This window comes from Lonchura striata, chromosome 22 (genome assembly GCF_046129695.1).
Source record: "Lonchura striata isolate bLonStr1 chromosome 22, bLonStr1.mat, whole genome shotgun sequence".
Lineage (NCBI taxonomy): Eukaryota > Metazoa > Chordata > Aves > Passeriformes > Estrildidae > Lonchura > Lonchura striata.
This window is the reverse complement of record NC_134624.1, coordinates 742,088-769,969: the sequence shown is the minus strand read 5'-3', so window position 1 is coordinate 769,969 and position 27,882 is coordinate 742,088. Positions and strand designations below refer to the sequence as shown.

General features: G+C 46.9%; 1 protein-coding gene across 2 annotated transcripts in view; it reads left to right on the top strand.

Annotated features, from left to right (window-relative positions):
• EEIG1 (estrogen-induced osteoclastogenesis regulator 1) overlaps positions 1 to 26,893 on the top strand; it is a 37,374-nt gene extending 10,481 nt beyond the window's left edge. For both annotated transcript variants that reach the window (XM_021551353.3, XM_021551354.3), the window contains exons 3-12: positions 10,516 to 10,636; positions 10,959 to 10,988; positions 14,487 to 14,603; positions 15,069 to 15,115; positions 17,591 to 17,742; positions 18,876 to 18,980; positions 19,229 to 19,418; positions 19,607 to 19,728; positions 20,822 to 20,891; positions 21,750 to 26,893. In XM_021551353.3, the coding sequence (XP_021407028.1) occupies positions 10,516 to 10,636; positions 10,959 to 10,988; positions 14,487 to 14,603; positions 15,069 to 15,115; positions 17,591 to 17,742; positions 18,876 to 18,980; positions 19,229 to 19,418; positions 19,607 to 19,728; positions 20,822 to 20,891; positions 21,750 to 21,795 (1,000 nt within the window). In that variant the 3' untranslated portion in view covers positions 21,796 to 26,893. The remainder of the gene's footprint in view (positions 1 to 10,515; positions 10,637 to 10,958; positions 10,989 to 14,486; positions 14,604 to 15,068; positions 15,116 to 17,590; positions 17,743 to 18,875; positions 18,981 to 19,228; positions 19,419 to 19,606; positions 19,729 to 20,821; positions 20,892 to 21,749) is intronic.
• Positions 26,894 to 27,882: the final 989 nt, after the last annotated feature.

Below are 27,882 nucleotides of genomic sequence, written 5' to 3'. Positions count from 1 at the left end.
TCTGCAGGAAAGCTTTCCCTGGCTTCTGTCACTGGCCTGTTCTGGTAACACCAGGATACTGCATCTATATAAATGTCAAATTCTAACAAGCGCAGTGCTGCTCGTTTGTACCTTCAGTAGCCTGCAGTGCTCTTTGCTGCAAGGGAAACTGTGCTGTGGAGGAGTGTATTTCCTACCACTGTTGCTGTCCTTTGCTGCCTTTCTGCTTTGTTGAACACCCTTTTTGTGCTGGATAGGGAGTAGCTGATGATAACTGTGGCTCCTGTTCTCTTTAAGGTCCATTTCTGATGTAGATTTATAGTGATGACTTTTCCTGCCATAAGTGCAAGTGCATCTGCTCTCTCAAAACAAACCTGCCTGTTGTTTTCCCTCCAGAAGTGATGCAGTACATCTCCAATGTCATTTGCTGTCAGCAGGGGAGAATCCAGGGAGCATGCCTGAATGCAGCTTGTGGTAACAGCCACAGAGGAGGTAAAGACTTACTGATCCTCAGAAACCTGCTCCTGCAGTGGGATCCTGTGCTGACATCTTCCAAAGTCTTAACCAGCACTTGCTGCTGGCACTAAATGCAGAGCTCCCTCATATTCTGCTTTTAAACAAGATGTAATATATGAAATTACCTTTCTCTCATTAGGACAAGTGGCACCATGAGATATTGGCTGTTCTTAGAGAATTGTGTTTGTCTGCAGCTCTGGCTCCAGAGGAGAGAAATCAGCTCTAACTGCTGTGTCTTAGACCCTTTTATCTCCTTGCTAGCTCTGACACTGAAACTGGGGCAGAAGGGAAGGGAGAGATGGGAGAGGCTGAGTTAGGAGTCCCAGCCCATCACCACTAGTACAGTGTTGAGTCAGGGTCAACAAGCTTTACTCAGCAGCCTCTTCTCATTTGCAAACCTCTCCTGCCGAGTGCCCTTTTTACTGATAAACACCAGCAGTGATAGATATTGATGGAGGGGACAGAGGTTCAGGGAAAACATGCTTGAACCTTGTCCATAAAACTGGTCACCTGGTTTGTTCTGCTGAGTGGTGCCTCTAGAAAGGAGCCATCACAAAACACCTGTGTTGATCCTGGAATGAAAGAGCTGCTGTTAACAGCAGCCCTTCTCCTGGGCTATTGTGTTTGTTTTGAGTAAATGTGTACTCTATAGAAATTACTCATAGGCTCATAGGGAAACACGTCTGAACATGGTTGGGTGTTACCTCTTGGGTAACTAAACCTACTTTTAGCACCAGGGTTGACTTGAGGCAGCTTATTTACTGAGAGACTCTTTAGCATGTTCAAGCCAAATTGCAGTGATGTTACATCATATGATATTAAAGAAATTATTCCAGAAATTAACTTGGCCTCATGTGCAGGTTAATTTGCACTATAAAGACCTCTCTGGTACAGCTACATTGGCAAACTCCCCAGTTGAAGCAGGGTTGATATTGGCAAAAAAAGTCACTTAACTATTCTGGCATCATTATGTCTTCACGTGCCCTAAACCTGCCTTGAAGGCAAAACATTTGTCTCTACACATCACTTGTGTTGATTCCCTTCTGGGTTTTCATTTGCCAGTTTTACTATCCCAGCAAATCCTTGACCTATTGAATTGACCCAAGTCTGGATTTTTCTCATATTTGGAGTCAAGTGTTGATTTTTTTTTGTTTCGAAAGGTAGCTTTTTTTCTTTATAAGTGGCTTTTTCTTCATAAGATCACCTTGTGTTCAAAGCTAGCTTTCTTACAATACAGGTTTGTAGCCATGTCTTGTGCCCTGTGAAGTGAGCACATCATTAGAGTTCTCCTTGGTGGAGTTTACATTGCTGTCTTTCTTCACTGGGAGTTTAAATTTAGTCAGCAAAATCCAAATCTGGAATCTCTCAGAATAACAGCTAACACTTAGTGGATGAAGAAAGTTTATAAATATACAACAGCAATGGATAATCAGCGAATCTTCTTTTTATATCTGTGGTCTGCCAAAAGTGAAAAGGCTTTTGAGAAAAGCCACGTTGTGATACAGAAACACATATTAGCTCAGAAATTTACTGTATTATTCTATCTTAGTCTTGTAAGCATCTGTACAGAGCAAACTGAAGAGCTTTTCTGAAGTCTTTGAGACCTTCTGAAGCTTTAGTTCCTCGATCTGTTAGAACCACAGGGGAGATTTGAATTGTGATTTGACCAAGGGGCCAACAGGCCCTGGAGGAGTTGGGATTTTTTCACCCTATTTTAATTTTTGTGGGGTTTACTATACAGTCATTGGTAATGAGCCTGAACACCCCCTTCTTCTGTGCCTTCTACCCCCAGTAAGAGGAAATTCTCTCAGCTTGGGTTTTTTCATCCCCTTGTAAGCCTAGCTGGCTGGACGGGAGGTGTAGGTTTGAGTTCATAAGAGGTAACTTAGTTAAGTTGTCCTCATGCCTGTTTTATGCAGATTTGACTGTTCAGTGGTTGTAGTTGTGGAATATTAGATCTAAGAGGTATTTAGGCCCAGAGTTTGTTCTTCCAAGCGTGGTGGATGTGAACTGCAAGGTAGCACAAAGAATAGGAACAACACATGTGAGCCAGGCTGGTGAAGGGATCACTGGCATACAAAACCCTGAGTGTGGGAGCTGGTGGCTGACCTGAGCAGACTCAAGTGCAATTTGCAGGGCAGAAACCTGCTCTGTTTTTTTCTGAAAGTTAAATCCTTGTGGATTTGCTTATGGGAGGAAAACACTGGTGGTGGGCTTGGCAGCCTGGCACATGGCTCACTCTTGGCTAGCCCAGCTCCAACACAGTCTATCGGAACAATGGAAGTATGAGTTGGTGTGGTGACTCAGTGCCTGATGAGAGTTCAAAAAAGCAAATGCGTCTTTCAACATTCAATACGTACGTTATTACCGACTTGTGTGTTAGTAACTGAGTCATCTATCCAGTTATTCCTTTCTTTACACTTAGGAGTTTGGTAGTTCTTTGCTTGTGATGTTTTTGCTCCTGGCACACATCCCTGGCCTCAGACCAGAAAGAGCTCGTGCTCTGTAGATGTGGCAAGAAGTCCTTGGATGTGTCTTGCTCTGGGTTGGTCTGCCTTCAGCACAGTGTGTAACAATAGATTGCACAGCATTTACTGTTACACTCCCTTCTTGGATTTGTTTTCCCGATGTCCAGCTTTTCTTCTTTGCTTCCAGATGACAGAACGTAAATTAGAAATACTTCGAAGCAGAGTGGCTCTGCTGGGCACGTCCCATCTTTAAAGTGCCGTGTACCCATCCCTTGCTGCTTGCAGCCAAGTCTGTTAGAATTATTTCTCCATGCCTTCTCCCTGCTCCACCCTTGCTTACCCTTCCAAAACTTATCTGACTTGTTCTATAGCTCAAGTTCTAAAGGGTCATTTTTCTGTGAGTTACTTTCTCCATATGGCGTAATTTTTGTTTCCTTATGCAGCTTCTCCTGTAGTGTTTGGTCACCAGCTGCATGTGATTTTTTTAATAACCTCCATTGTTTCATTTCTTATGGTATTTTTAACATAATTCATGTTAGGAGGAGCTTAATGGTTTTAAGATATAGATACAAGGAACGATTGGAAGTATTTCTGCTAGAATAACTCCCAGTGGTTTGAGAAGCCCTGAATGTACTGGAGGGCCTGGCTACCTAGTGCAGTGATGTGGAGTACATGGGATGAATTGCACTGGAAAGCTCTTGCCTATGGGACATAGTGCATGAGGTGCAGCATTTCATGTCTGTCACTTCCAAAAGACACATGTCTGGGTTCATGTGACTGCAGTGCAGACATAACTAAATTACTTTCAAAGAAGCTGTTAATACACAACCAGGAGTGTTGATGCTAGAGGGTTTTGTTCTGGTGATTGACTGGCTGACACCTCCATTCTCCAGGAGGGATTATCACTCCCTGCCTTGTGCTGGTGGACCTTCATCAAGATTGATCACTGCCTTGGAGAAAACTGTAGCACACAGCTCCGAAGATGTACTTTACAGAAATAGGCTTTTTCTGGAAATAAGGTTAAAGCCGTAAAAAGTCAATCCCTTGCCTGCTAGATACCAGCTTACTCCTAAGGACAATATCTAAATCATTCTTTGAATGCTGTTTTTATTTCATGCTTGCCTTATTGTTTTTGCTCCAGTTCTTTCCTTAGCAGCCTTTCACATACTCAGTGCTGTCATTATTGTCCCCTGACCCCCAGTGAAGCTGCCTTGACTGTTCCTTACCTTGGTTTCTCAGTTGCGGCTGGAGTTTCTTCCATTAGTGTTTTTGTTTTTTTTCCTGTACATTTGCTATTAATCCTTTTTCCTGTATTTGTCTTATGTCCAGTCAAGTAAGGATTAAGCAGCCTGTGCTCTTAACTGTGTAAGTGGAATCTGGTTTCCTGAGCTGACTTTCCCCTACTCTTCCTTCCCTGTTCACTCCTCCCCACTCCCCAGCTGCCAGTGAACAGCAGAAGTGGATGTATGTCCATCTCCTGCTGTGAGGTAGAGCTGAGACAGCAGGTGAAGCTCTGCAGAAGTTTTGGATCTTGCCTTGTTCTCCCTCAAAAATGCTGGGCTGTGTGATTGGTTCATTCTAGAAGCATTGGTGTACACATTTAGCATTTAAGGAGCCTTTACATCTCACTGCTCTGGTGCAATTGGAAAACTGAACAGGTGTAAGCTGATGCCACAAGGGAGAAGAGTGTAGGTGTCCTTCTTCACCGTGGGCCATTGGAATGGGTTTGCTGGGAGTTCAAAAGTTCATTTTGTGAGTAGGTTGGTAGATGTAGTGACCTTACTGCTGAACCCTTGTTTAAAACACTTGCAGTGAAACATCCAAATAAGACTTGTTTCAAATGACAAAGGCTTGCTTAGTTCTCTCAGTAACACAGTCTGCATCATCTGTCTCTGAGCCATTTTTCCATCATAACTGCTCATGTCTACTGAACAACAACCAGCACTTGTCAGCTGGAGAATACGGGGTTGTTTGCAGAGGGGGAGATGTCCAGTTCCTTGGGTTGGCAGTTGTCCTGGCCAGTGATGTAAGCTCAGGCACAGCAGAGTAACTTTATTGTTGGGAGTTCCTGCAGCCCTTGCATGCTTCTGCTCAGGGAAGGCACAGTCCCTCTGTGTAAACTTGTAAAGCGTATGTCCACCTCCAGGTTAAACTAGGATTTCATACACTGTGTATCCAGCTGGTTTTAATGATTCTGTAAGGTGTTCCCCAGGGGATATGGTGTGTCACTTCTCATTCCTGGCATGTGACAGGAATGAGAAGCTTCCACTGGGCTTCCCAGCACCTATTGCTACACAGTGTATGCTTCTGCTTTCTTACCTGTGTTTGGCCTCCATGAGCTTGACAACAAAATTAAGCAGGTGGTGACTGCCCTAAGCTTCACTGATGTGACCCGTTCCTGTGGTGTCTGCCCACAGGGCATCCTGCTCCTATGGATTCCTCTCCTTTTCCTTGCCAGGCATCAGGATGGCAAAGCCTCAGAGCTGCATTTTTCTTTAATAACGTGTGTACTGCCGTGAAGTGCCCTGTCCTAAGCCCATTATTTGGAGAGACCTGCAGGTTCTGGCTTGTAACTCTAAACCAGCTAATGGTTAAATGAGGGCTTGCTTTATATTATATATTTATGTTCACCCACTTTTGTAATTCCTGTGTTTTATAGGTGGTGATTAGGCATTGTTTGTAGCAGGACCTGCTGTGTTAGTAGGATGGGGTATATTTTGGTGTGAAAGCCGGGGTGTTCTAGTTCCTGAGCATCCTAGAAAGTCAGTTTTAAAACAGGCTTTTCAGGGGGTTTTCTTTGCATTTACCAAAGGTCTTTCCTACAGCTTTGCACTAGATAACCTAGTTAAAATAGTAACTGTCTTCTCTGGAGCAAAATGCAGGATTGTTCCAGGCTTTTCCAAGCTACAAAAGTGTCAGAAATTCTGCTCTAATTCAGCCTTTGGAAGGGCTGGGGATTAGATGGGACTGTTTTAACTGTGTCTCTGCAGATAAAAGCAGAGCTGTGTAAAGAAATGGTGTTGAAGATGCTGAAATAACATGATCTTTTCTTTCTCTGTGATTGAGGGGATTGGATTGTACCTGCATTGCAGGGATTGTGTTCCCTTACTCCCTAAAAGACCCACTGCTGGCGTGTATGTCAGGGCCCTTTGAAGGGCTGTTTTTTACTGCACTTAAAAGAATCTGAGCTGGGAGTTGGCTTGGCAGCCTCTTTAAAATGGTATTATCTCTCCTGTGCCTTATCAGATAAGATGCTGCTGCTCCTGCTGCAGCGGTGAGCCAGGGAGGAGGAGGGTGCAGAGGACTAGGTCTGCTGAGGGGGGGATTAGTTCTGCTTGAAGGCTCTGACACAGATCCACATCTCAGAGGGGGGACAGTGAGCATGTGGACTGAGCATCAGAAATAGGAAAGCTTACCCTTCCCCTCTGTGTAACGAGGAGGGGTAAATCTGAATAAGAAGCTCTTTGTGTGTGTGCTTATCTCTGTACTGTCCCATTTAGCCTGAGGTTTTCCCACATTTGCCTATGCATGAAACATCAGACTGAGACATACTGCTCTAGTGAAAGGTTTGACATTAAAAGCTATTTTTTGTTGCTGCAGCCCTTCCAGTAAGGCTGTGGCCTTTTTATGACACTGTCTTATGTGTGACAACTGCCATAAAGCAAGAGTGAAACATCTGCTTTTCTAAATGCTTCAGCAAGGCTAAAGTGTTTCAGCGGGTGGCGTGTTGGAAGGTTGATACCCACAACTCAGCTCTGAGTCTGTAAATAGAAGTTTTAATCTCTGCTCTAGTGTTTCATTAGCTGGGTTTTCATGTGGGAGAGAGGTTTCACAGTAGCCCAAGATAGCATGGGTTGTATATGTGGCCTTTTTCTGTAAGTGTTTGCTTTACCAACTTGAATTTGGAGTGACCCTTGTAGCTTTCTGTAACAGTGCTAGTCTGTCCATGGCACTTAAACCACAGCTGGGAAACATCTCTTCTTTAAGGTCTCTTTGTTGTGCATTTTTCTGCCTGTCTCCAGAGCTGTGTGTGAGATCTCAACCCAAAGTGGCCTTGGAGGCTTCCCTGAGTTCACTGCTGCCTCTCCAAAAGCAGGTAAAGCAGTAGGCCTTGCTGTGTATCGTTCCCATTATTTGAATTCTCACCATGCTATGGTGAAGCATCTTCTAGGTGCTCTTTTTCTGGTAAATCTTCTCTTGAAATGTAGGATGATGGATGAGGGATGCAAAAAGCTCTTCCTCAAGCTAGAAGTATATGAGCAGCTCCAGGATTAGAAAACCTCACAAAGCTCTTTTTAAAACTCCACTTTTCACAAAAGCTGCCACAGGATTGCACTGGTTTATTCTGAGGAGGTATATTTAGGTCTGGAAGGAGTAATTACACAGCTTTGAATAAGTCTGAAGTCAGAAGAGGGCAAAGCTTAGCTTGGCAGGGATTCAACCTTCTGGGAATCTTTTTGCAAAATGAAACAGATAGCTTTTTTAAAATAAAACTTCTGAAGACCCGTTGCATTGGCACCTAGACCTGCCATTGGTGTGAACTATTTCTGGTTCTCCAAATAAAGAGTGAAACTTAAAATTAGACACTTCTGGTTTTAAACTGTTAGTTTCTGCTTTACTTTTAGTTGCCTTGTGATTAGGATGAAAGAAGACTTCTCTCAGTGCAGCCCTCACCAGGCTTCTTGGGTGTTTTTTTGTTTCTGTATGATGGTTCATAATTGTACATCAGAGAATATTCCAGGGCTAAATACAAAACTGCTCATCATCTGAGTTCTCTTTTTTTTTCTTGTCCCTTTTTTAATGTTCTCTAATTACCAGCCTAACGATAGCTTGAAGGGAGATGGATAGGCAAAGCCCATTGCTCCTCCACATGCCATCTTTTGGAAATGTGGAACTAATTTTTTTAGAGTTCAGTTTGAAACAATAGAGCTGTTGCTTGCCTGTCTAATGATACAGACCCAGCCCCCACCCTTTAAAACAAAAAAAAAAAAAACACCCAAAAAATTGTTGAAATTCATTCTTGAATGATTGTGAAACTTGTGACTGGAAAGCAGCTCTGGATTTTGTCTTATAAACTCCTTCTTGCCCTGTGCAGATTGTTCCAAAGGCACAAAACCCCTAAGCTGTGTGTGCACCTGCAGCTGAGGTTCATGATCACAGTGCTGTGGGTAACATAACACCCCCAAATCCTTTTCCTAATCCCTTGCACTGTGTGGTATCTACAGCAGTTCTGGAAAGCCAATGTACATCCTTAATAAGAAGCAGAATGTCTGTTAGAGTAGCTTAGGCTAAAGGCAAATTAGCTATGGAGCTCTGTATTGCTAATCAGTACTTTTTACCACGTTTTGAAGTAATTAGCCTTCATTGGACTTAGCAGCATCCAGCAAATGCTTAATCATGGCTGCTTTGTAAAACCAGCAAGAACTCCTGAGTAAGGAAACTCGCATGCTGGAGCAGCTCTTGATGGCACTGATGATCCTGCAGCTGTGGGAGCCAGGCATGTGCTCTGGGAGCTGGAGCTCAGTCCCATGAATGCTCTTGTCTGGCAGGAGCTGGAGCTTTGCTCAGGGCTGGGAACAAAGTGTGCTTCAGCGTGCTGCTGTCTGACTGAACATCTTTCACTTGGAGCTGCCTTCCAGCATTCACTTGGAGCTCTGGTGTCAGTAGTAGCTTTAGCATTAGCCTTGCTTTCTAGAAAATAGCACTTCCTTTCCAAAGGTGACTAATGCTGCTAAAATATTCAGTGTTTCCTGCATCCCCCTTTACCTTCCTTGTGTTTCTGAAGCATGTGTTCACAGGTGGTTTTCCATTCTGTTATATACATTTTCTCATCTGTATCTTGAGTTTTTCCTTCCTTTAGGTCATTTAGGATGCTTATTATTGAGGCAGGTTTAAGGCACACATATTTGAAATGTAACATGTCTAATTTGGCTGGCATGGTGAATATTTTATTATAGGCAAAACCTTTTTAATCCCTCTGGATATGTTTCTTCCTCCTGTCTGAGAGAGCTGGGGTGAGTTGAGTGGAGTAATGAGAACCAGATCTCATCTTGAATTAATAATCCCGGATTCAAAGGTATTTTTGGCACTTAGATGTCTCACTTTTTCTGACTTCAATAGCGAGCCTGAGTTCTGTCTGGAAGGAATTTAAGTTTTCTACCTTGAAGGAATTGTTGCCTTCTGTTTTCTCTTGTTTTAAACAGGGATGATCAGCCTTTATCTGCATTACAGAGGATTACAGGTTTCAGTTTTTTGTCAGCTACTCCTTTTCTGTTTTCTGTGTCTGCCTTGGCTGGCACATTTGGTCCCACGTAATGTCTTGGAGGACCAGCAGGGACCTCCTGGCTCAGGATTGAATCCCTGGATCTGTCCCATTGGGCTCACCTCGAGGTTGCCCTAATGGAATGTGAGCTACAGCTTCTTCCCCTTCCTTCCCAGAAGGAGTGGAGACACTGCCAAAGCTGATCACTCTCCCCTTTGCCACCAGGCCCTTTGGCTTACACCATGCTTGGGTCAGATGGTGGGCAGCCTCCCTTTCCCTGCTAAAGCAAACAGTTTATCAGCTGCTCTTGCACCTTTGTCCTGTGCTAGGAGGAGAGATAAGAGTCAGACTTGCTTGCTCACAGCTGTCAGCAGTGCCTTCCCTTCCTCCCCAGCCTCATTACTTTGAGAAGTGAGCTGGATGAGGGCCAGGCTCTGAGCCATAAATGGATCAGGTCCTGTAGAGGCTCAGTAGGAAACCAGAGCCCCGTGGAAGCACCCACACACCTTGTTTCCAGGCTCCTTTGAACCAGCTTCCTTGGAAAGGTAAAATCCAGCTTCCCCTGAGGGCTGTGCAGAAGACAGATCGATACCTGAAGTGATTCCTGCACTCAGGAAGGTTCTTCTCTTCCTCCTGCAGGCTCAGGCTATGCCAGAGCCATGTGCTTCCCCACTCACCCTGGAGATCAGGATGGTCTGCTCAGAAGCTGTGCAAGCAAAACCACCTCTTCCCTGGCTGAACCCCTGCAGGATTTGAAGTGCAGTGTTTGCCTGGTGTGACCCTGTCTGCTTGCACCAGGAGCATTTCCACATGTGCTTTTGTCCTCCTTCAAGCTGGCCATCCTCACTGGCTTAGTCCCAGCCCGAGGAGCAGGGAAGGACAGGCCAGCCAGGACACAGAGCACTTTGCTGTGCAGAGGCTGTACAAACAGACATGCTGGAGGGAGATAAGCTTCTGAACCTTCAGCCCAGTTTGGGTATGGAGATTTCCTCCATATAGGCCGGACAGTGAATGGGCTAAACCGGCTGAGCAGGAAATGTGAGAGTTTTAAAGACAAATTCTGTTGATGAGGTGATTAGTATTCCTGTAACCTGGGTGGATTTTACCTGTATTGACTAGGAAAAGATTGATGCTAACTTAACACCTTTATGTGGTTCAGTTTCAGGTGAACCAAGCTGTTGCAGAGGATCTTTATGGGCTAGGATGCCAGTCATTAAAAAATATACTTAATAGCTGGTCTTGATTTGGCTTTGTACCTTTATTTGATTTTTTTTTTTTCCATTCTCATAGAGAGGAAGTTCAGGAAAACTGTGTCCGCTGGAAGAAGAAATTCACCTTTGTGTGTAAAATGAGTGCCAACCCTGCCACAGGGCTCCTGGACCCCTGCATCTGCCGAGTGTCTGTCCGGAAGGTGAGCACCCAGCTTTGCTTCTGGCAGGTAGCACCACCAGTGGCGTACTGGCAGCTGGTTATTGGCTGCTTTTTGGGAGCAAGAAAAATTGTGGGGATTGTGGTGGGAAGAAAAAATTGTTTGGGGCAGGATATGCTGGAACAGAGCCTCTCTCTCCAAGAGTCCTTGATGGAGGATGGGAGCGACCAAGGTGGTGGTAACCCTTGAGAGAGAGGCTTTTGAATCCTGAGAGCAGATTCCAGGACTGAGTAATGACTTTCCCCCTGTTGCCCCAGCACATCTAATAGCTGCTTTTCCTGTTTTGTTTTGTTTCCCAATATAGGAGCTGAAGGGCGGAAAAACCTACTCAAAGGTAAGAGAATAGAAAGGGCAAATGTAGCAGAGTGAAGATGGTCTTGTCTCCTGCTAGTGCTTTACACCCATTAGAAACCAGTGGCTGTTGAGTGGACCAATCTGGAGAGATATTCATTATTTGTTAGTTCAAGTCTGAGTTAAGAGATTTCCCAAAAAACTCGACTTGCTGGGACAGGATCCAGATTGCACTGGATATGGATTTGAGATGGGGGGTTGGAGAGATGATCTGCATGTCCTCAAACTTTGGGGAAGTTCTGAGTCAGATGTGAACTCTCTGGCTTCTGGCAGCATGTCTCTAATAAAGAAACAGACTCCAATTCTGTTCTCCGGAGTACAGCAGCCAGCTGGGCAGGCACCTCACTGCCTCAGGAGAGCAGGCAGGAGCCTACAGCAGAAGTCACTGCCTGCCAGGGTGCCAGAGACACCGAGGCAAAAGCCAAATGGGTCAGCAAGGCTCTTAGTCTTGGTTCCCTTCCTCAGTTTTTCTTGCCTGTGCTCTGGGACAGACAATGGGCCACCCCCTTCTCCTCCTTGTGCTGGATCAAGAGACAATGTTGGCTTAGAAGCTGAGCTCACACAGTGCCCAAAATGATGTTTGTTTGAAAATGAGTCACTGCTGCTGGTTTCTAATAAACAGATGCTTTGGTCACACACAGCAATGTAAGAATTCCTTCTCATCGATATCCTTTCTGAGGCCATGGAGACAACTGGCTGTGAAGGGTCTACTGCACTAGCTCCTGTGTTCTGCTGTGCTGGGTGGGAGAAGGCAGTATGGCATTGTTCCTTTTTTGTTGCTAATTAGGACATAGTCTCTAGGGCCATTAGTTTCTCTTCACTAAATTCCCACTGTGGGCAGGTTATTCATTCTGCAGAGCTGCATGTCCAGGGAGAGCAGCATAGCTGGCGGAAGAGACATAGCAAATGCATCATCCTTTGCCTCCTGCAATGTCCATCCTCAAGCTTTCTGTAGGATTTGGAAGGCAGAATTAAAGGAAGCCTGAAGGCACGTTTCTATGGTAGAGTTAACCTGGAGACCTTATTCAGGTCATGTTCTAACCTACTTCCTTTTTGCTCAGTCTTCAGTTGTGTTTAGTGGCATTTGAAAGAGACCGACTTCCTCCAGCCCAGAACTGGAGACTGAATCTCAAGTATTTGTCATGTCTTGGGCTGGTATCTTGCTCGGTCTCCTGTGAAAAAGACAGATGTGTTCTCTGAGAAGATGATCTGAAGCAGCTCAGAAATGAGAGATGTCACACCAGATTGCAGTCTTGCCCTGGGAACTAGGCATGTTCCACGCAGGTTCTCATGACAGAACTGATTTGGGCTTCTTAATGTTTCTAGCAAAAGTCTGTGGTGCATGTCCATGCAGCTATTTTTCCGTTTTATACCATGAGTCCCCACCTTTCTAAACTGTCCTATTCAGCTGAGAACGTCTCCAGTCATGGCAGCAGATGTAGAGGAAGATGAAACTTGTGAATGCCCTCTGTACCTGGTCCCCCATCAGCAGGGACTGAGGGTGATGGGTCTGTTTGTGCTCCAGGCAGTTTCCAGTGCCTCGCACACCTTCGGGTTTGACGTGAATGTCACCTCGGTGTCAGGGGTGACAGAGCGGAAGGCAACAGGAAGGACTGATAAAGCAGAAACTCTTCCCCTGAGCTGGAAGAAACACCATCAGCTGGCTGGAAAACTAAGGAAACTATTCTGAAAGGTTATATCTGAAAACATCCTTTTGTTAAGGGATCTTTCCTCTATATACTGGGAGTCTGCTTCCTGAAAGAGCTTCTGACCTCAGCACACCGTGTGGCTTGCTGGAGGGTTCTCCCACACCCTGTGCAGTGTTGATCTCCTCTCAGAATTTAGTGCTGTGCTGGAAGAAGAGGAATCTGGGTCTGGGCCACCCCTGTGCCATGCTGTTCTCCTGGTGTGGTGGTGCTGTGTCTTTGTCACAGTGATGGATTGCATCTCCCTCTGTGGCTTTCCTCTGTCCTGTTTATCTCTAAGAGATAAAAATTCATTGTTTTTTTTCCTTATCTGTGAATAGTTAGCAAACAACACAGCCCTTGGCTAGAAGAGACAGAAATTTCTGCAGCAAGGGTTGAGGAAACACTTGCATTAGAGGAATTCTTAAGTGAGAAGAGAGGGAGAAAGGTTATTTTTTCCTGATAAAAGGTTCCCTCTCTATCCCACTTGCTTTTTCATTTGCCATCAGAAGTTCCCCTTTGAGAATGGGGTGAAGGAAGCAGCTATATTGATCTTGCTGGTGTTTCCGCCTCAATCATATATCTTGAGCAGCCTGTGATTCTTGACTTGGAACAGTGGGAGCCAGGGTTCCTCTGGCAGTGACTGTTTTGTGCTGGGACTCTCAACCAGCTTCCTCAGCTGACAGAGGCACCACAATTCCATGGGATGGTGCTGCTGTTGGGGCTCTCTGTTCAGTTGTGTCATCCAGCTGTTGGCAGCAGGGCAGAAGGGATGTGCTGCAGAGCACAGTGACCTGCTGCTGCTCCACCTGTGTTCCCTGTTCCCCTGGGAGCTGACCTGCTCCTGCTGTGACGCAGACGCTCCACGCCTGGATGCTTTGGCCACATACAGAGTACAGCATGTCCTCCTGATCAGAAGAGATGGGACACAACTGCCTTCTGTTCCTAAAGCGGTGCATAAAAGAAGCTGTAACTTTTCTGTTCAAAACACTGTGTTAATGCACCAGGGATTAGGGCAGGAAAACAAAGGTGCTTTTCATTGTGTGTGTATTTACTCTGGAGGAATCGGTGCCCTTTTTGAAAATGTGTGTGATCTTCAGTTTTGTCACCTTCTCTGTTTGCTTCCCACTTGTTACAGAAGGTTTAGAGAGCTCACAACTAAATCTCTCCAAATATTTCTCTTCCCTTCTGCCTGTCAAACCAACCTCTTGCTAGTTAAACCTTAGCAGTGTTGAGGAGGAGCTGCCTAGCCCAGCAAATGCCTCTGAGGGGTGAGGCACGGGCAGTGCTACATGGCTCTGGGCCTCCAGCTCCCCGTGCCCATAGTCTGTTGTTTTTGTCAGGATGGTGTCACTTTCCCCTGTAACAATATCCTTTCATCTCCTGGTTCACATGCTCCACTGCATTCTGGGATGGCCCGATACAAAGAGTGCCTTATTGTGTTTGTGTATGTGTGATTCTGTTTTTTCCACATTGTTGACCTAGTGCCTTCCATGTCCTTGGTTATGCAATGGCTGCAGGCTGGTTAACACTGTCCTGGCCACCACCACTACTGTACACCCTTCCTCCACATGGGCTTGACTTCCTGAAGGCCTCCAAGTGTCCATCTAGCTTGGGATTAGGAATCCATCCTCAAGAAGAGGGAATCTTCACAGCCACCACTCTATGTCCTGGCTCCTGTTTCTGCCTGTGCTCACAGATGTGTTCTGTCCCTTTGGTCTGTGTGACACTGTGTATCCCTTTATGGAGTAATGTCTGTTCTCTCACCTTCCCCTCCATTGTTTTCTTGGCTACAGCTGGGCTTTGCTGATCTAAACCTGGCAGAATTTGCAGGCTCTGGATCCACAGTGCGTTGCTGCTTGCTGGAAGGTTATGATACTAAGAATACCCGACAGGACAACTCCATCCTAAAGGTACAACAGCTAGAACTTACACAGTAGAAATCCTGCTTAGGGCTCTGGGGAGATCACAGTGCAGTGCCAGGCCTGGGAGAAGGTCCTGTTATGTACAGAGTCAAGATTTTGATTTTGTGCTGCCAGACTGACTTGGGAAGCTTCCCGTTATTAGAGTTGCCCTTTGATAATTTGGCATTGATTTGGCCAAGCAGTGACCCTTGACAAAAAAAGGGAACAGGAGGGAGGGAAAATGTTACAAGGCATTGTCAGCGTGGTCCTGCTGAGCCACTGCCACTTGGAGTTACTGATGCCAGGGATTTGGGGCAGGGAGGGAAATACTTTGCTAAATCCCTGAAGCTGATTTCCCTGGGAAAGGAACTAGATCTGGCTGATCTTTACACCTAGCCCATGAGCTCCTGGCTGTTGTGAAGTGAGGAGCTCAGTGCAGCATGGCTAATGATGTGCCTTGTGTCCCCTCTCCAGGTCACAATCGGAATGTCCCTGCTCTCTGGGGACCCCTGCTTCAAAACGTGAGTTCCTGGCTGTACCCCATTCTGGGCAGACACTAAAACTGATGAAGGGAGGAGAAAAGATGCACTTGATATTGGGAAATAGAGAGAAACTGGTTGAATCAACCAGAAAAGTACAGCCAGCCTGTGCTACTCATTGGTTTTGTTCTCTGCTCTGGCTTTCCTAGCTTTGATTATTGCTGTGCACAGTATTTTCCCTGCTGGTGCAACTTAGGTTTTAGAAACCAGTAGATTTTGATTACAAACTTTGTTTTGCATGAAGGGATATAATTTCTCATGGCTCTGGGCTTGGTTCACTGACCTCCAAGAGGAGAAAGGTCAATAAAGAAAACAGTCTTGAAAGTGGACACGCTTCAGCACATACCATGGGGGATAAAGATCTCAGATTGAAACAGCAACAAGAATACTTGAAGGCTGAATCATTTTAATTTTTTTTTCTACATGGCTCACAACTTGTATTAATTAGCAGAGAAATTGCAGTAATGTGGGGTTTTTTTAATCCATAATGATAGGAAAGAATAAGTATACTTAGGCTGGGTAGCAGTTTTGCTGCTTAAAGAATTGTTGGTGAATCAACAAATTCCCTCCCCAGCCACATCTTCCCTCACACCACAGTGCAGCATCACGGTCCCAGCTCTGCTGTGGTGTGCTGGAAGGTGTGTGACTACACAGCAGGGCTGCCATGTGCCCAAAGGAGTATTTCATGTTGCCTCCCAGCAGTGTGAGCTTTACCTTGAGGCCAGCTCTTGTAGCAGTTTTATTCTGGGCTAAAAGGTCTCATTTTAGGAGCTAGTTTGGAGTGTATAAATTAGCTCGAATTCTTGTTAAAAATGCTGCATAGTTTTTGGTAGGTTTGTTTTGTGAGTGGCTTTTCATAGTGCTGCAGTATTTTCTGACACTTCTGAACGTAAGATCAGTGTCATCTGATTCTGAAGAATTTCTGCTTCAGGAGAAAGTGTAATAAAGAAGATTTGAGTATCTTAAACACTAACTTTATAGGAGTAACAGATGTTTTAAATCTAGGATACTATGATGTCTGGTAATAATGTCTGACAAAAATACCTGTTGCTTCTTTGCAATGGAAGCAAGTCCCACTGTTAGAATGCCTGAAAATTACACAGAATAGGATATAAATATCCATTTAATGTATGTAGATTCAGTCTGAAAGTCAAATCTAATTTTCTTGAAGGATTTTTGCAGTCATTCCCACTTTTCCCTTTTATGTTGATGATGTGCAAATATCTAAAAATAGAAACTTTGCATGTGGAATAGTCCTTGATCAGTAGAGCTTCTGGTAAATGACACTCATTAGAGGGTTAGGCAGGAATTAAACTGTGCTGGGAAATCACTTCCAAGCACTGATTTTTTTGCAGCACTCCATGAACCTTCTCCTCCTGGAGTTGGAAGGGGCAGAGCAGCTGAGCTGACAGACCAAAGGGCTGCTCCCACAGCTGCTGCAGGAACAGTTTGCTTGCTTAAGGTTGTAAAAGCCTTAAAAACCTGTGAAGCAAAGTCCCCAAAGCACCTGGGTGCATGCAAATCAATGATAAGGTGATTAGGGAGGGTTTTTTCCTGGTGAAGGCATGCTGTGAGTTTCCTGAAAGCTTTATAGCCATTCAGCTGCCCACATTAAATATTCTGTCTTCCAAAATACTGCAGAGATCCCCTCTCATGTAACATCTTCCCTCAGAGCTTTGAGTGAGACAAAATATTTTCTCACTCCTCACTTAAAATCCATAATATGATCCTTTAGTTCCAGTTCAGACTTCAGGCTACAGAGAGGTTAGAGCTCCAACAGGAATATTCACTTTGCCACGCTGCACATGCTGTGGCTTCCACCCAAAAGCACTTCTGGAGGAAGGGAGGGAGCTCCAGGCACTCACAGTTCTGCCCTGCAGTCAGCATTTACAAAGGGATGTTGCAGGCTCACGGAATAACCAGAAAAATAATTCTGACAGCTGGAAAAACACTTCAGTTTCACTGAAAAGGAGTTTAATAGTCAGTTAAAAAAGGGAAAGGTTATTTGATTGCTGTAAAAGTGGTCTCATAGGGGGACAGGTTTGCTGGGATAAAAGGTTTAATTTTGGCCAAGGAGGTGTAGGAGAAAGGAAGCTGGACAGCAGCAAACTAGTTCCTGTTTGTGAAGCCAGGTGGCCAGTGGACACGTGTTGGGGGTGAAAGGGCAGTTCTGGATGGTGTCCTGGAAGACAGTGCAAGTTCTCAGCTTGTTGTCCTGTGTAAATGAATGAATGGCCTCTTTTTGCCTTAATTTACCTCAAAAACTTGCTTTTTCTTGTAATGCAATCCAAGGTAGGGAAGACACCAGTCTTGCATGTAGGAAAACAAAACCCAACATCCCGTTTGAGCTGCTGGTCAGAGGGCTGCCAGCTTCCCCCTGCTGAGAAGGGTGGGATGGACAGAATGATGCCTGCTCCCTGCCTGGCAGTCTGTAACCTCCTTCCCTTCTGATTCCAGGCCTCCTTCCACTGCCAAATCCATCACCATCCCGGGGCAGGACTCTACTCTGCAGCTGACCTGCAAGGGCGAGGGAACCACCAGCAGCAGCAGCTCCTCCACAATTGGCTCCCTGCGCCAGGCCAAGCCAAGAACTGCCATTCTCAGCTCAGGTCTGAATGCCCAGCCTGGAGCCATGCAATGTGTGGCTGTGCCTGGACACTCCTTTGTTTTTCCCAGCAGTTGCAAGCACAGAAACTTTAATTTTGCATATTTTCCCACACCCATCCTCAACCCCATGGCTCATTCAGAATATTGAGAGTAACCAAGCCATCTAAGTGGGAAGAGGAAGGTTGACTATTTGCCACATGCATATTTCTGTTACTGGGGATAATTTGTTCTTTTTGCTGGGGATTTAATAATTCATGCACTGCTCATCCCTGCTTTCCATTGTGTTCAATGACACTTGCCATTGTTCTGCACTCAGCTATTCTGTTGCTCCGACTTATCTTCTAGAGAAGTTCCTCTGAAGGTTTTAGAGGTTGGTTTAAGGTCTAGTGGCCTTGTTCCAGCTGCTGATGCAGTTCTTTGGCTGCTGTATGAGCCTGTTTTCAAGGGCACTGCATTTTCACATCAGTTTTTGTCCTTCCCAGCATATTCCAAATGTGCAGGCAGATACACTGCACCAAAATAGCACTTGAGTCTCATCCCCTCAGTTGACAGAGCACGTGGTGCAAGTGATGTTCTTAAAAAGCTGGCTAATGTGCTACGTTGATGCCATTTATGTGCTTCTGGATAAGCTTCCTGCTTATCCAGAGAGACAAGCAGGACTAGCAAAGGAGCAGGGGTTATGCTGAAGGGTGGGTATCAAATTCAGAGATTATTTAAGTGGTACAGGCTCTCTCACAAGTAATAGGAAGGGTAAGATGGTAACAGAAGCACCCAAACAGAGGCTGAAATACTTTACTGCCAATGGCCATCTGATGCTTACTTGGTCTTAGTTTGATGCTTTTACCTATGGATAGTTTCAGACTCTACTTGTCCTCCTAGATGCTACCAGGCCCCAGAGATGTTTGTAAGTTCACGTGCTGGATAGAAATAGTGATAAACTTGACAGAGCTCACTGTGGTCTTTTCTACTCCCTGGGTGTTTCTAATCCCTGTGCTGGCCTGTACAGCAGGGCTCTGGCCAGTAGACTGTCCTTTCCTTGATCTGTCATTCCAAGATCAGTCTTCACTCCCAGCTGATCAGTGCACCATGTGCTGGCTTGGTTATGGTGTAAACAGTGTCCTCTTTTCCTTGGCAGGTGTCCCAGAAGAGTCAGATCAGAACCTGTCCAGCCCAGAGGAAGTTTTCCACTCGGGGCACTCGCGGAACTCGAGCTATGCCAGCCAGCAGTCCAAGATCTCTGGTAACCACTGATCCACACAGCTCTGCCATCTTTTTCCTTCCTGCAACCCCTGTGAGAGTGATTTTCAGCCATCTCTCTCGCCTGCTCTGTAATACCAGCCTCCTGTTCAGTCCCTGCACATGAGCCCATAGATGTTTAACCCTCTGTGTGCAGGAGCAGAAGTGCTGCTGTGAAGCTCCCTGCCCGTTACCTGTGCTGCCAGGAGTGGGAGCAGCAGCAGCTGAGGTTTGTGATCCTTGTGTTGGCAGGTTACAGCACGGAGCACTCCCGCTCCTCCAGCATGTCCGACCTGACCCACCGCCGGAACACGTCCACCAGCAGCAGTGCCTCGGGGGGACTCAGCATGACCGTGGAGTATCCTGAGGGGGAGAGGGAACACAAACTGGAGAAGCCACCTCGGCCCCCCAGACCGCCCCTCCTGCTGGACAGACCCTCCCGGTGAGTAACAGTGGAGCAAAGACCTTTCTCTGGGAAGGAGAGATAGAACCTGCTCCTTTGTCTTCAGGCAGCAGTGGATCAGATCGTGGCCACTGCAGAGGAGACTGTGGCCAAGAAAAGCAGGACAGTATGTAGAAGCCTGTGTCTTGAAAAGCTGAGTAAGTTTTTCCTGGATTTCCTCTTGCCAGGAGAAAAAAGGATTCAATGGAGAGTCACCCAACCCGAGTGGATGACACCAGGATCGATGCTGATGATATAGTGGAGAAAATAATGCAGAGTCAGGACTTCACAGATGTCAGCAATACTGAAGGTGAGAGGAGAAGCCTCAGAGGGGATGTCTGGGTTGTTCCTCTTGCAAGGCTGCCAAGCGTTTACAGTCAGATCTGATCTGCCATGGGCTCCCTTCTCCTTTTGACAGCTATTTGCTTTCAGTGCTTGCTGGGTGTTTCTGTGGTTGATAAACCACGTGAGTTTGTGAGCTGCACATGTATGTACAGATAGCACTTGCTGCTGCTCCACACATGACAGCAGAGATTGAATAGTAGCTCAAACATGCAGGGAGAGAGAGGAAAAATACTGATTCTCAGCACAGTGGAGATCAGTTGCATCAGCTGTCTGCACTGCTCTAGTGGCCTTCATCCAGGGTCAGGCCAAGGGTATTTATCAAACAAGGAGAGCACAACTGGAGGGGAAGCAGCACATCTCCACAGAAACATGGGTTACCATGTGCTGGTGATCAGGTCTGTCGGAGAGCTTAAGAAGGGGTTTCCTCCATTGCAGTCACATGTAACTGCTTTTGTTTTCAGTTTCATTTTCCAGTTTAGCATATAAATTAACCTTTAATCTGATTTTTTTTTTATCTGAGGTTTTCTGTTAAGTTTTAAACTTGAGCCTAGCTTGTTATCTGTGCTTCATTAATTTACCATTAGTCACCTTAAATTGTTGCACATGGAAGCACACTTACCCTGTGGGGAGTTATACCTCACTCAGTGTGGGTTAGAACTAGACTGGATGCAGCTGCTTCTCACCAGCAGAACAGGCTGAGTTTCTCCTCCAGTGACTCTACCAAAGCAGTGTGAGACCCCACATCTTATCTGTTCAGATGTGTATAAGCTGACCAAGAACTTGGAATTGGATAAAAGAGGAATTGCCTTAAAAGAGGCAGTATGACTGAATTAATATCTCTGCCTTTATTCGTCCAAAGCTGCATGTTGTGGAGGCTCCCCTTTGGAGCAAGGGAAGGAGTTCCCAGGGGCTCAATGACTGTGGGAACACCACCAGAAAGTGTGGATGTGCTCTGCTGAGACACACTTGTTCTATGCTGATGGTGTGTCTGGGAGGGGAGTTCCTGGCAGCCTCAGTAGTTCTGGATTTTGATGTCTGTCTTCCTCTTCTATCTGCAGACAGTAACCTGAGGTTGTTTGTGAGCAGAGACGGAACAACCACGCTGAGCGGTATTCAGCTGGGAAACAGGTAGGTTTCCCAAAAGGCTGGCAGACAGAGGGGCTCCAGAGAGATGAGTGGGCTCTGTACCTAGAAAACTTCCACTTTTTGCTACAGGAGACATCATGTGCTACATATGGTGGCTTTATTCCCACATTAACAACCCTGGGATCCCTTTGGTGGCAGGCTGCAGTTGCACTAGAGTATGAATGCTGTGCTCAGCAGGAGCTCAGGGGGATAATGGGATCCTGGTTGCTAGATCCGGGAACAGAATCCTTTAGAAGTGAGGAATTAAAGGACAAAATGGTAGAGGCTGTTTCCCGTTTGTTCCAGAAGGAGGGAGCTTTGCCTCCTGCTGGCCTGCAGCAAAGCTGCACCAGAGCAGTCCAAAATATCAAAAATGTCCCTTCTCCCTGCCGCCTCTTGCTGTCCCTTCTCCCTGCCACTTCCATAATCATCGAGGGCTTGTTCTCTCAAGCCTTCTGAAGCAATAAAACTTTTTCTTACCACTGTAGCTCTTAGTACAGCTCTTGGCCAGTTGTGTTTGAGGCTTTGCTGCATCGTTCAGTTCAATTAAAAGGAGCAGTAATGGTAATGCAAAGATGTATCAAAACTGGGAGCACAGCAAAGCTCTGCACACTGGCTTTGTTCTGGATAGGATACTCCCCCTTTGTTGTGTCACACCCAGCTCTCTCCTGTGCTCTCTTGCTGACTCGCCACCTCTTTGTCCCCTCAGTATTCCAAGGACTGACTTCCTGCAAGGCTAGCTCATTACTGGCAGTGCTGAGTGGGCTTAGAAGATGTTTGAGTGGAGAGCTCTGAATCAGAGCTTGGTTGCTAAAATGACTGTGAAAAATAACCGGCCCCTTTCCCCCTCTGCCTCCCCAGGGTCTCATCTGGAGTTTACGAGCCAGTGGTGATTGAAACCCACTAAATGTGAAGAACAGGGTAGAGCTGCTGGACACAGGCCCCCTACCCAGTCCGCTGCCACATGGATGCCAACCTTTACCTCTCTTCATGCAGCATTCCAGAAGGGATTTCTCCATGCCCCTCCCCGTATGTTTGCACTGCAGAAGTACTCCGAGACCACTCCAGAACATGCACTTTCCCTGCATTGGCATTGTCCTTCTCTGCTTCCTGGTCGTTCCAGTGCATGCCTTCCCCCTGTTCCTGCTCAGACACAAGCTGTCTGTGGGACTTATCCTTGGGCTAGTCCCAGAGGATGTTGCTCATCTGCATCCCTCATTCCACCCATTCACTTGCAGCAGGGGACTTCTCAGTTTCTGTCTCCCCAAAGCATTGGGTTATACCACTGTGAACTCTTCAAACCACTGGGGGTGGGGGAAACCATTCTAACCAAACCGAGAGCTGCTTGTTGGGGACATGGTGACATGGCCACTTGCAGGATGCTTTATTCCATTGACTCTGCAAGGGAACATCACCTCCCAAGGCAATGGTTTTACTGAACAAGGTATGCTGTGGTGTACACTTCACCTTCCTATCCTCACATCCCCAAACAACATCTTCTCATAGGAAATACTTCCCAAAAGTGCATTTCAGAAAACTCTACCGCAATCCAGCTGGGAGTTAGTGAACGGTTAAATGTGAGTGCTCGTCACACCACTGACTGCAGCAGCCCTTCCACTGCTGGGCATGGAAGGGGGTGTTCATCAACTAGAATGAGCAGGAGCACTTTAGAGGTTGTAGATTTTACCTGGAGGAGGCTTCTACTCACTATTCCAGGAGTATAATCTGTGTTTGCTGGACTGATTCAGCAAATAGTCCTGTTGGAGCTTGGAATATAAAGCCTCTTTCCTTTTTTTTCTTTTTTTTTTTCCCCTTGTTTCATTGGCTCAGGAAGGGAACTGCCCTTCTTGGACTGTGAAAAGAATCTCATCTGACAACCCTTTGCTAAGCCAGAGCTGGATGCAGTTGACTGCAGTGGTCTCTCTATTGTGGTGGTGATGTCAATTGCCTCTCTTGACCTGGGCTAGTAAGGGATTTGGTGTTGGCTTTTTTGTCTTGTCAGCAGAGATCTGTGTCTGTGCTAGTTCCTTCTGGGGCTGGGGAGAAGCTACTGTCTCTGCCTTCAAGGGTAGAAGGGGTGTTTGCTGCTGCATTAGCCACAGCAGCTGTTCTGACCTGCTCTGTGGTGAGTGAACTCTTCTGACAAGGCTTCAAACTGTTCTGTGTTTGATCTTTCAATTGCTCTTCTTTGGGTTTGGTTTCTGCAGTTGTTTGACACTTTTCCTTGCAGTGTGTGGCAGCGATGTCGATCCCTTTCAGCTCCCACTTGGAGATTTCTCCTGCCAGCGAGGATCTGGGCAGCCCCCAGCTGTGGGCCAGCAGCAGGCTGTGCTTGCAGCCCTCCCTGTACAGAGCCCCTGAGCTGATAAGCTATTTCTGTGTAGTGCCCATTCCTCTTTTGCCAGTGTTCTGTGGTAGCACTCGGCAGCCGTGCCCTCGGAGCAGTTCCACACTCAGGACCTGGCTCCCCTCTGGCACTTGTGTGTGTGTGTACAGGCACACACTCGTTCTGTTCAGCAAGGAGTGACTTGTAACTGATCACATTGTTCAAATTCTTAGTTATTGTAAAGCCTCTTTTAAAGGAGGGGGAAAAAAAAAGCATTAACTGTGGTCTCTTTGGCCAGAATGCATGCAGATGAGCTACTGGAAAAGGGAATCTGACAGAATGAGAAACAAGGAATGAAAGGGCCTTGATTCAGCTTTTTTTTTTTTTTTTTTTTTTACCCTTCTAGCTAAGGATGCTGCATGGGGAGGGTGCTCAGCAGTGTGGTAAAACTATACAGTTGCTTACTCTGTTTTGATGGTTTCTCTCTTTGAGTCAAGAGGTTTCTTTCTGTGTTTGGACAGACCACATATAGGATATGCATCTTTTCCACCCTTTCCCTTCAAAGGGAATTAAATTTGAATTAGGGTAAAAAGGGGATGCAGACAACACCTTGGTTTGGTTTAATGTAGGAAAAAAGTGTTGGATTTTTTGAGACTGTCAAGAACAAAAGCTCTTTCACACTTGCTAGGTTTTTTTTAATGGTGATCTCTTCTTCATTCAGCCTGGGTAGGTTTGGCACTCACTTGCAGGCTGCTGAGCATCCTGCCCTGTTCCTGGGGTGCCACATGTCTGCAGGAAGGAGAGAACTGCTTGTCTTTCTCTCTCCCTGGGGCAGTGCCAGGCAGCCAGGCCTGGCCTGACCGTCTGCTCAGGTCAGGGCGAGGGCAGAGGAGGCTCGGACAGCAGTGGCTGCTCTGCCCTCTCTGTGGATGGCCGTGCAGAGCCAAGGCTCTGGCTGCTCCCCAGGGGCCAACAAAGGTCCTCGGGAAATCAGATCCAACCAAGACTTGAAAGGAGCAAGCATAAGCCAGGAAAGAGGCTGTAACCCAGCTCATTTTGCTGCTTTGCCTCTGTTCCCATGAGAAACAATGGCAGTCACTGTCAGAGCAGTTGGGATCCCAGGGCCTTCTTCTGGCCTCCATTAGCAAGAGTTGGCTGCTCTGAGGCACTGGCAGCTCGGCACGTCACGAAATCAGTGGGACAGAGGGAGGAATATCTTCCCAGCAAAGCAAGAGGAGAAGCAGTTGAGCTTTTGAGAGCACTGGTCTCTTCTTCCCAGGTTGGCAGAGGCACAACCTGCTCCAACACATCACTGTGGCCAACCTGGGCACGTCTTTGGCTTCTCTTCCAGTGGCTTGGCACATCACTACTTGCATTTCTGATAACTGTGTCTCATAGGGTATTTCTTCCTTGTCTCCACGTTAGTCCCTCCACAGATTCTGGTCTTTGTGTGGCTTTTTAGCTCTCCTGCCCCTGGTTTTGAGTGAGTAAGTAGTCCTAGTCATCCAGCCTTGTGCAGCACAGCTGGGGGACCTGGAGCAGACATGGAGGGAGGAAGGAGCAGTCTGTTCCTATTTGTAGATCCCATGCAGAGCTCCTGCTGTGCATCCAGCACAAGCAGTGCCCAGCAGTCCCCAGGCAGCCATGGGCACCTGAGGTGGTGGCTGTGGGGTCACTGGTCCTACACACTCCCTGCTGCCTCAGGAAGCTGCATCTCACGAGCACTTTTTTCCTTGTGGCATCATTGCTGCCTGTTCCTTGTTGGACTTAGAACATTTAAGAAGTGAATCAGTCTCCAGACCCAAACCGCTGGCTAGTTTCCTTTGGGTTTTTCTTTTTTGTTGTGAAGTTTATGGAATTTTTTTTTATACAAATCCAGCAGGCTGGTTTTTTTTTGACTGCATTAATTGTTTCATTGATATTTTATTTCAGGGGGGCTTAGAGGGGAATGTTCTTCCCCACATTGTTCCCCTCCTCAGGGGATTCAGAGGTGGCTTAAACAAGCAAAAGGACCTTATTGGCAAGACTCTGCATCCCCTGGGTCTCTGATGCTGACGAGCAGGGCTGCTCACGCCTGGCTGGCCCTGGAGAGCAGAGCTGGCTCTCTGCTTCAATCTCAGGATCAGGCAAAACATGTGGGCTCTGCTTCTGGTTTCTCAACCTTTAGTTGGTGGAAGCACATTGCAAAGCGTTAGGAAATTCAGTGTAACTTTTTTACTAACTTCTTTTCTTTTTTTAAAACCAATATAAAACTGAGTGTCCAGAAGAATAGGCTTAGTTGTTACTTGGTGAAGGAGGTGGATTTCAGTTGGAAATTGTGATGGGAAAAGGGAGGAGAAGGATGTTGCTCCCTCATCATCATCTTTTGTATGGTCAGCACTTTAAATGGGGGCCTCGTGCTGTTCTGACCCTTGGAGTGATGGGCAGCAGGCGTGTGATTTCTCCCCCCCTTGTTGCCACATCACTTTGCCCCCTGCAGAAAGGTTAACAAGCCCTTTTAAACGTTTGCTTCAGTTTTTAGAGGGTTCCAAACCAGGTGGAGGCCCGAAGAAATAGTATTTCATTCTCATCTAAATAGGAGGGGTTGACTTTTTATTTATTTTGTCGTTGCTGTTTCTTTTTAAGCAGGTGGCAGTGCAGCTGGTCTCTGCACTGCTGCTGGGAACCTCTGGGAAAACCTCACTCCAGGTACGCTAGAGCACCACAGTTAAACCCCTCCTGGTGAGGGGCTCCCCCTCCCCTCCTCGCTGCCTTACCCGGGGGCTGCAGACCCCCTCCACCCCCCTGCCCCTCCCTGCTGCCCCACCTGGTCTCTAGCCGAGTTCTTGCTCTGGTGACCGAGCCCTTTGGACAAGGCCGGTCCCCAGGGACAAGTTCCTACAAACTCTGCCTGGTCGCAGGTGTTTGTCCTTGAAAAGCCACTTCCTCGCTGCGGGGAGGGATTGATGGAAGCAAAATTCCCTCCTGAGAGCTGTGTCCATCAGCCCCCTCCCTGCGCCCTCCCATCCCGCTGCCCCGCCGGGAGGCAGCGAGCGTGGAAACCCCAGGAAATGAATGGGAAAGGAAAAGGAATTGGGGTGAAGCTCTGAGCAAGGGATGTGGCTGAGCCTGGTAACTTGCCTCAAACACGTGGAATAACAGTAGAGCCCATATTTTTGTGGGGGGAGGGAGGGGAAGGGGAGATCATGTTTTATTTTCTTGAAAGTGAATTGAGCTTGGTGACCTTTGGCTGAGGCGCACTCGATTTGTATCAGATTCTATAGAGAGATGGCTGATATTTTTGGAAAGGGAATGGGTCTATGCAAACTTCCAAAATTGCTTGAAAGATAGTTTAACTTTTTTTTACTTTCAAAATCTAAAGATAAATCTAACTTTTGTCTTAAAGCAGAAGTGCGTTTAGAAAGAGAAGCTACTTCCACTGCTCTATTTTGATGATGATTCTTGGAAAGTTTGGGCTGGAGGGAATGACTATTTTTCACCATTTCTATCTTGCTCCTCTAGTTTTTTTGTTTCTTTTTCTAACGGAATGCTGTGCCGTCTTTGATTCAACAGATCGTGTTTGTATTTTCTGTATCTGGTTCCTAATGTAGAGAAATAACATATATGAGGAAATCAGTATAATGTCAAATGTTGTTATGGTTTGGGGGAAAAATAAAGGTTTTTTGGTACTTCACACTGATTCTTCTTGCTCTGTTTCTTGTTTTAAATGCTGTGGGGTGAGAAGGGCTTGCTCGGACCTAGAACAGTTTGGCTTTGCTTTCTCGGCTTGCTCTGGCAGCAGGGAGCAGAGATCCCTGCCAGCCCTTCCCTGGAGATGGAGGGCAGCTGGCAGCACAGCACCAGTCCCATGGAAGCAGCAATCCAGGGAAAAGGGGACACCTGCCTGAGTTGGCAGCAGTGTCCTGTGTTCTGTCCCAGCCTGGGCTCTGCCTAAACTGCCTCTCCTACTGGGCCTACCTCACCAGGCTTGCCTGGGGGATTGGACCCACAGCCCAGCAGGGCTCCAAGGAATAAATATCTCATGCCTGAGTAGCCCCTCGGCCAGCACAGGCTCACCACCTCCTTAATGGAGAGGGAGGCACAATCAGTGCCCAGACACCCAATGCTGATGGCTGACAGGGCTCGAGGGGAACAGGAGCCCTGAGAGGAAGCAGCCTTTGCCTTTTCCACCTTCCCAGAGCTTTGGCCACACAAAGGTCAGTGCACCTCTGAGTCCCAAGCATGGTCTTCCCTTTTCCCTTGTTTCAGGAAGGGGAGGCAGCCAATTCTATGATTCTGTCGTTTGTGCCTGTCCCTTGGCTGTTTGGTTCAGCTTGTTCCTTTCCTCCCGCTGCCCCCGGGTGCGTTTGGAGGCACGGCTGGGGCGTGGGACGTCAGTGTCCCGGGGACTAGAGCCGGTGTCGGGATCCATCCCCACCACAGGGGCCGGGCACAGGTGCGCGATGCAACCAGAGAACGGCGCTCGCACGGAAAGGCAGCGGCACTGGAGCACAGGAGCGCCGAGCGGGGCAAGGACCGCAGCCCTGCGGGAGAGATACGGACGGCAGCGGCGCTGCTCTCCGCGCTGAGCGGGCCGGGCCCGCGCCCGAACCCGGCCCGGCCCGTTCCCGCCGCTCTCTCTGCTCCGTTCCCGCTCCGTTCCCGCCCCGTTCCCGCCGCTCTCTCTGC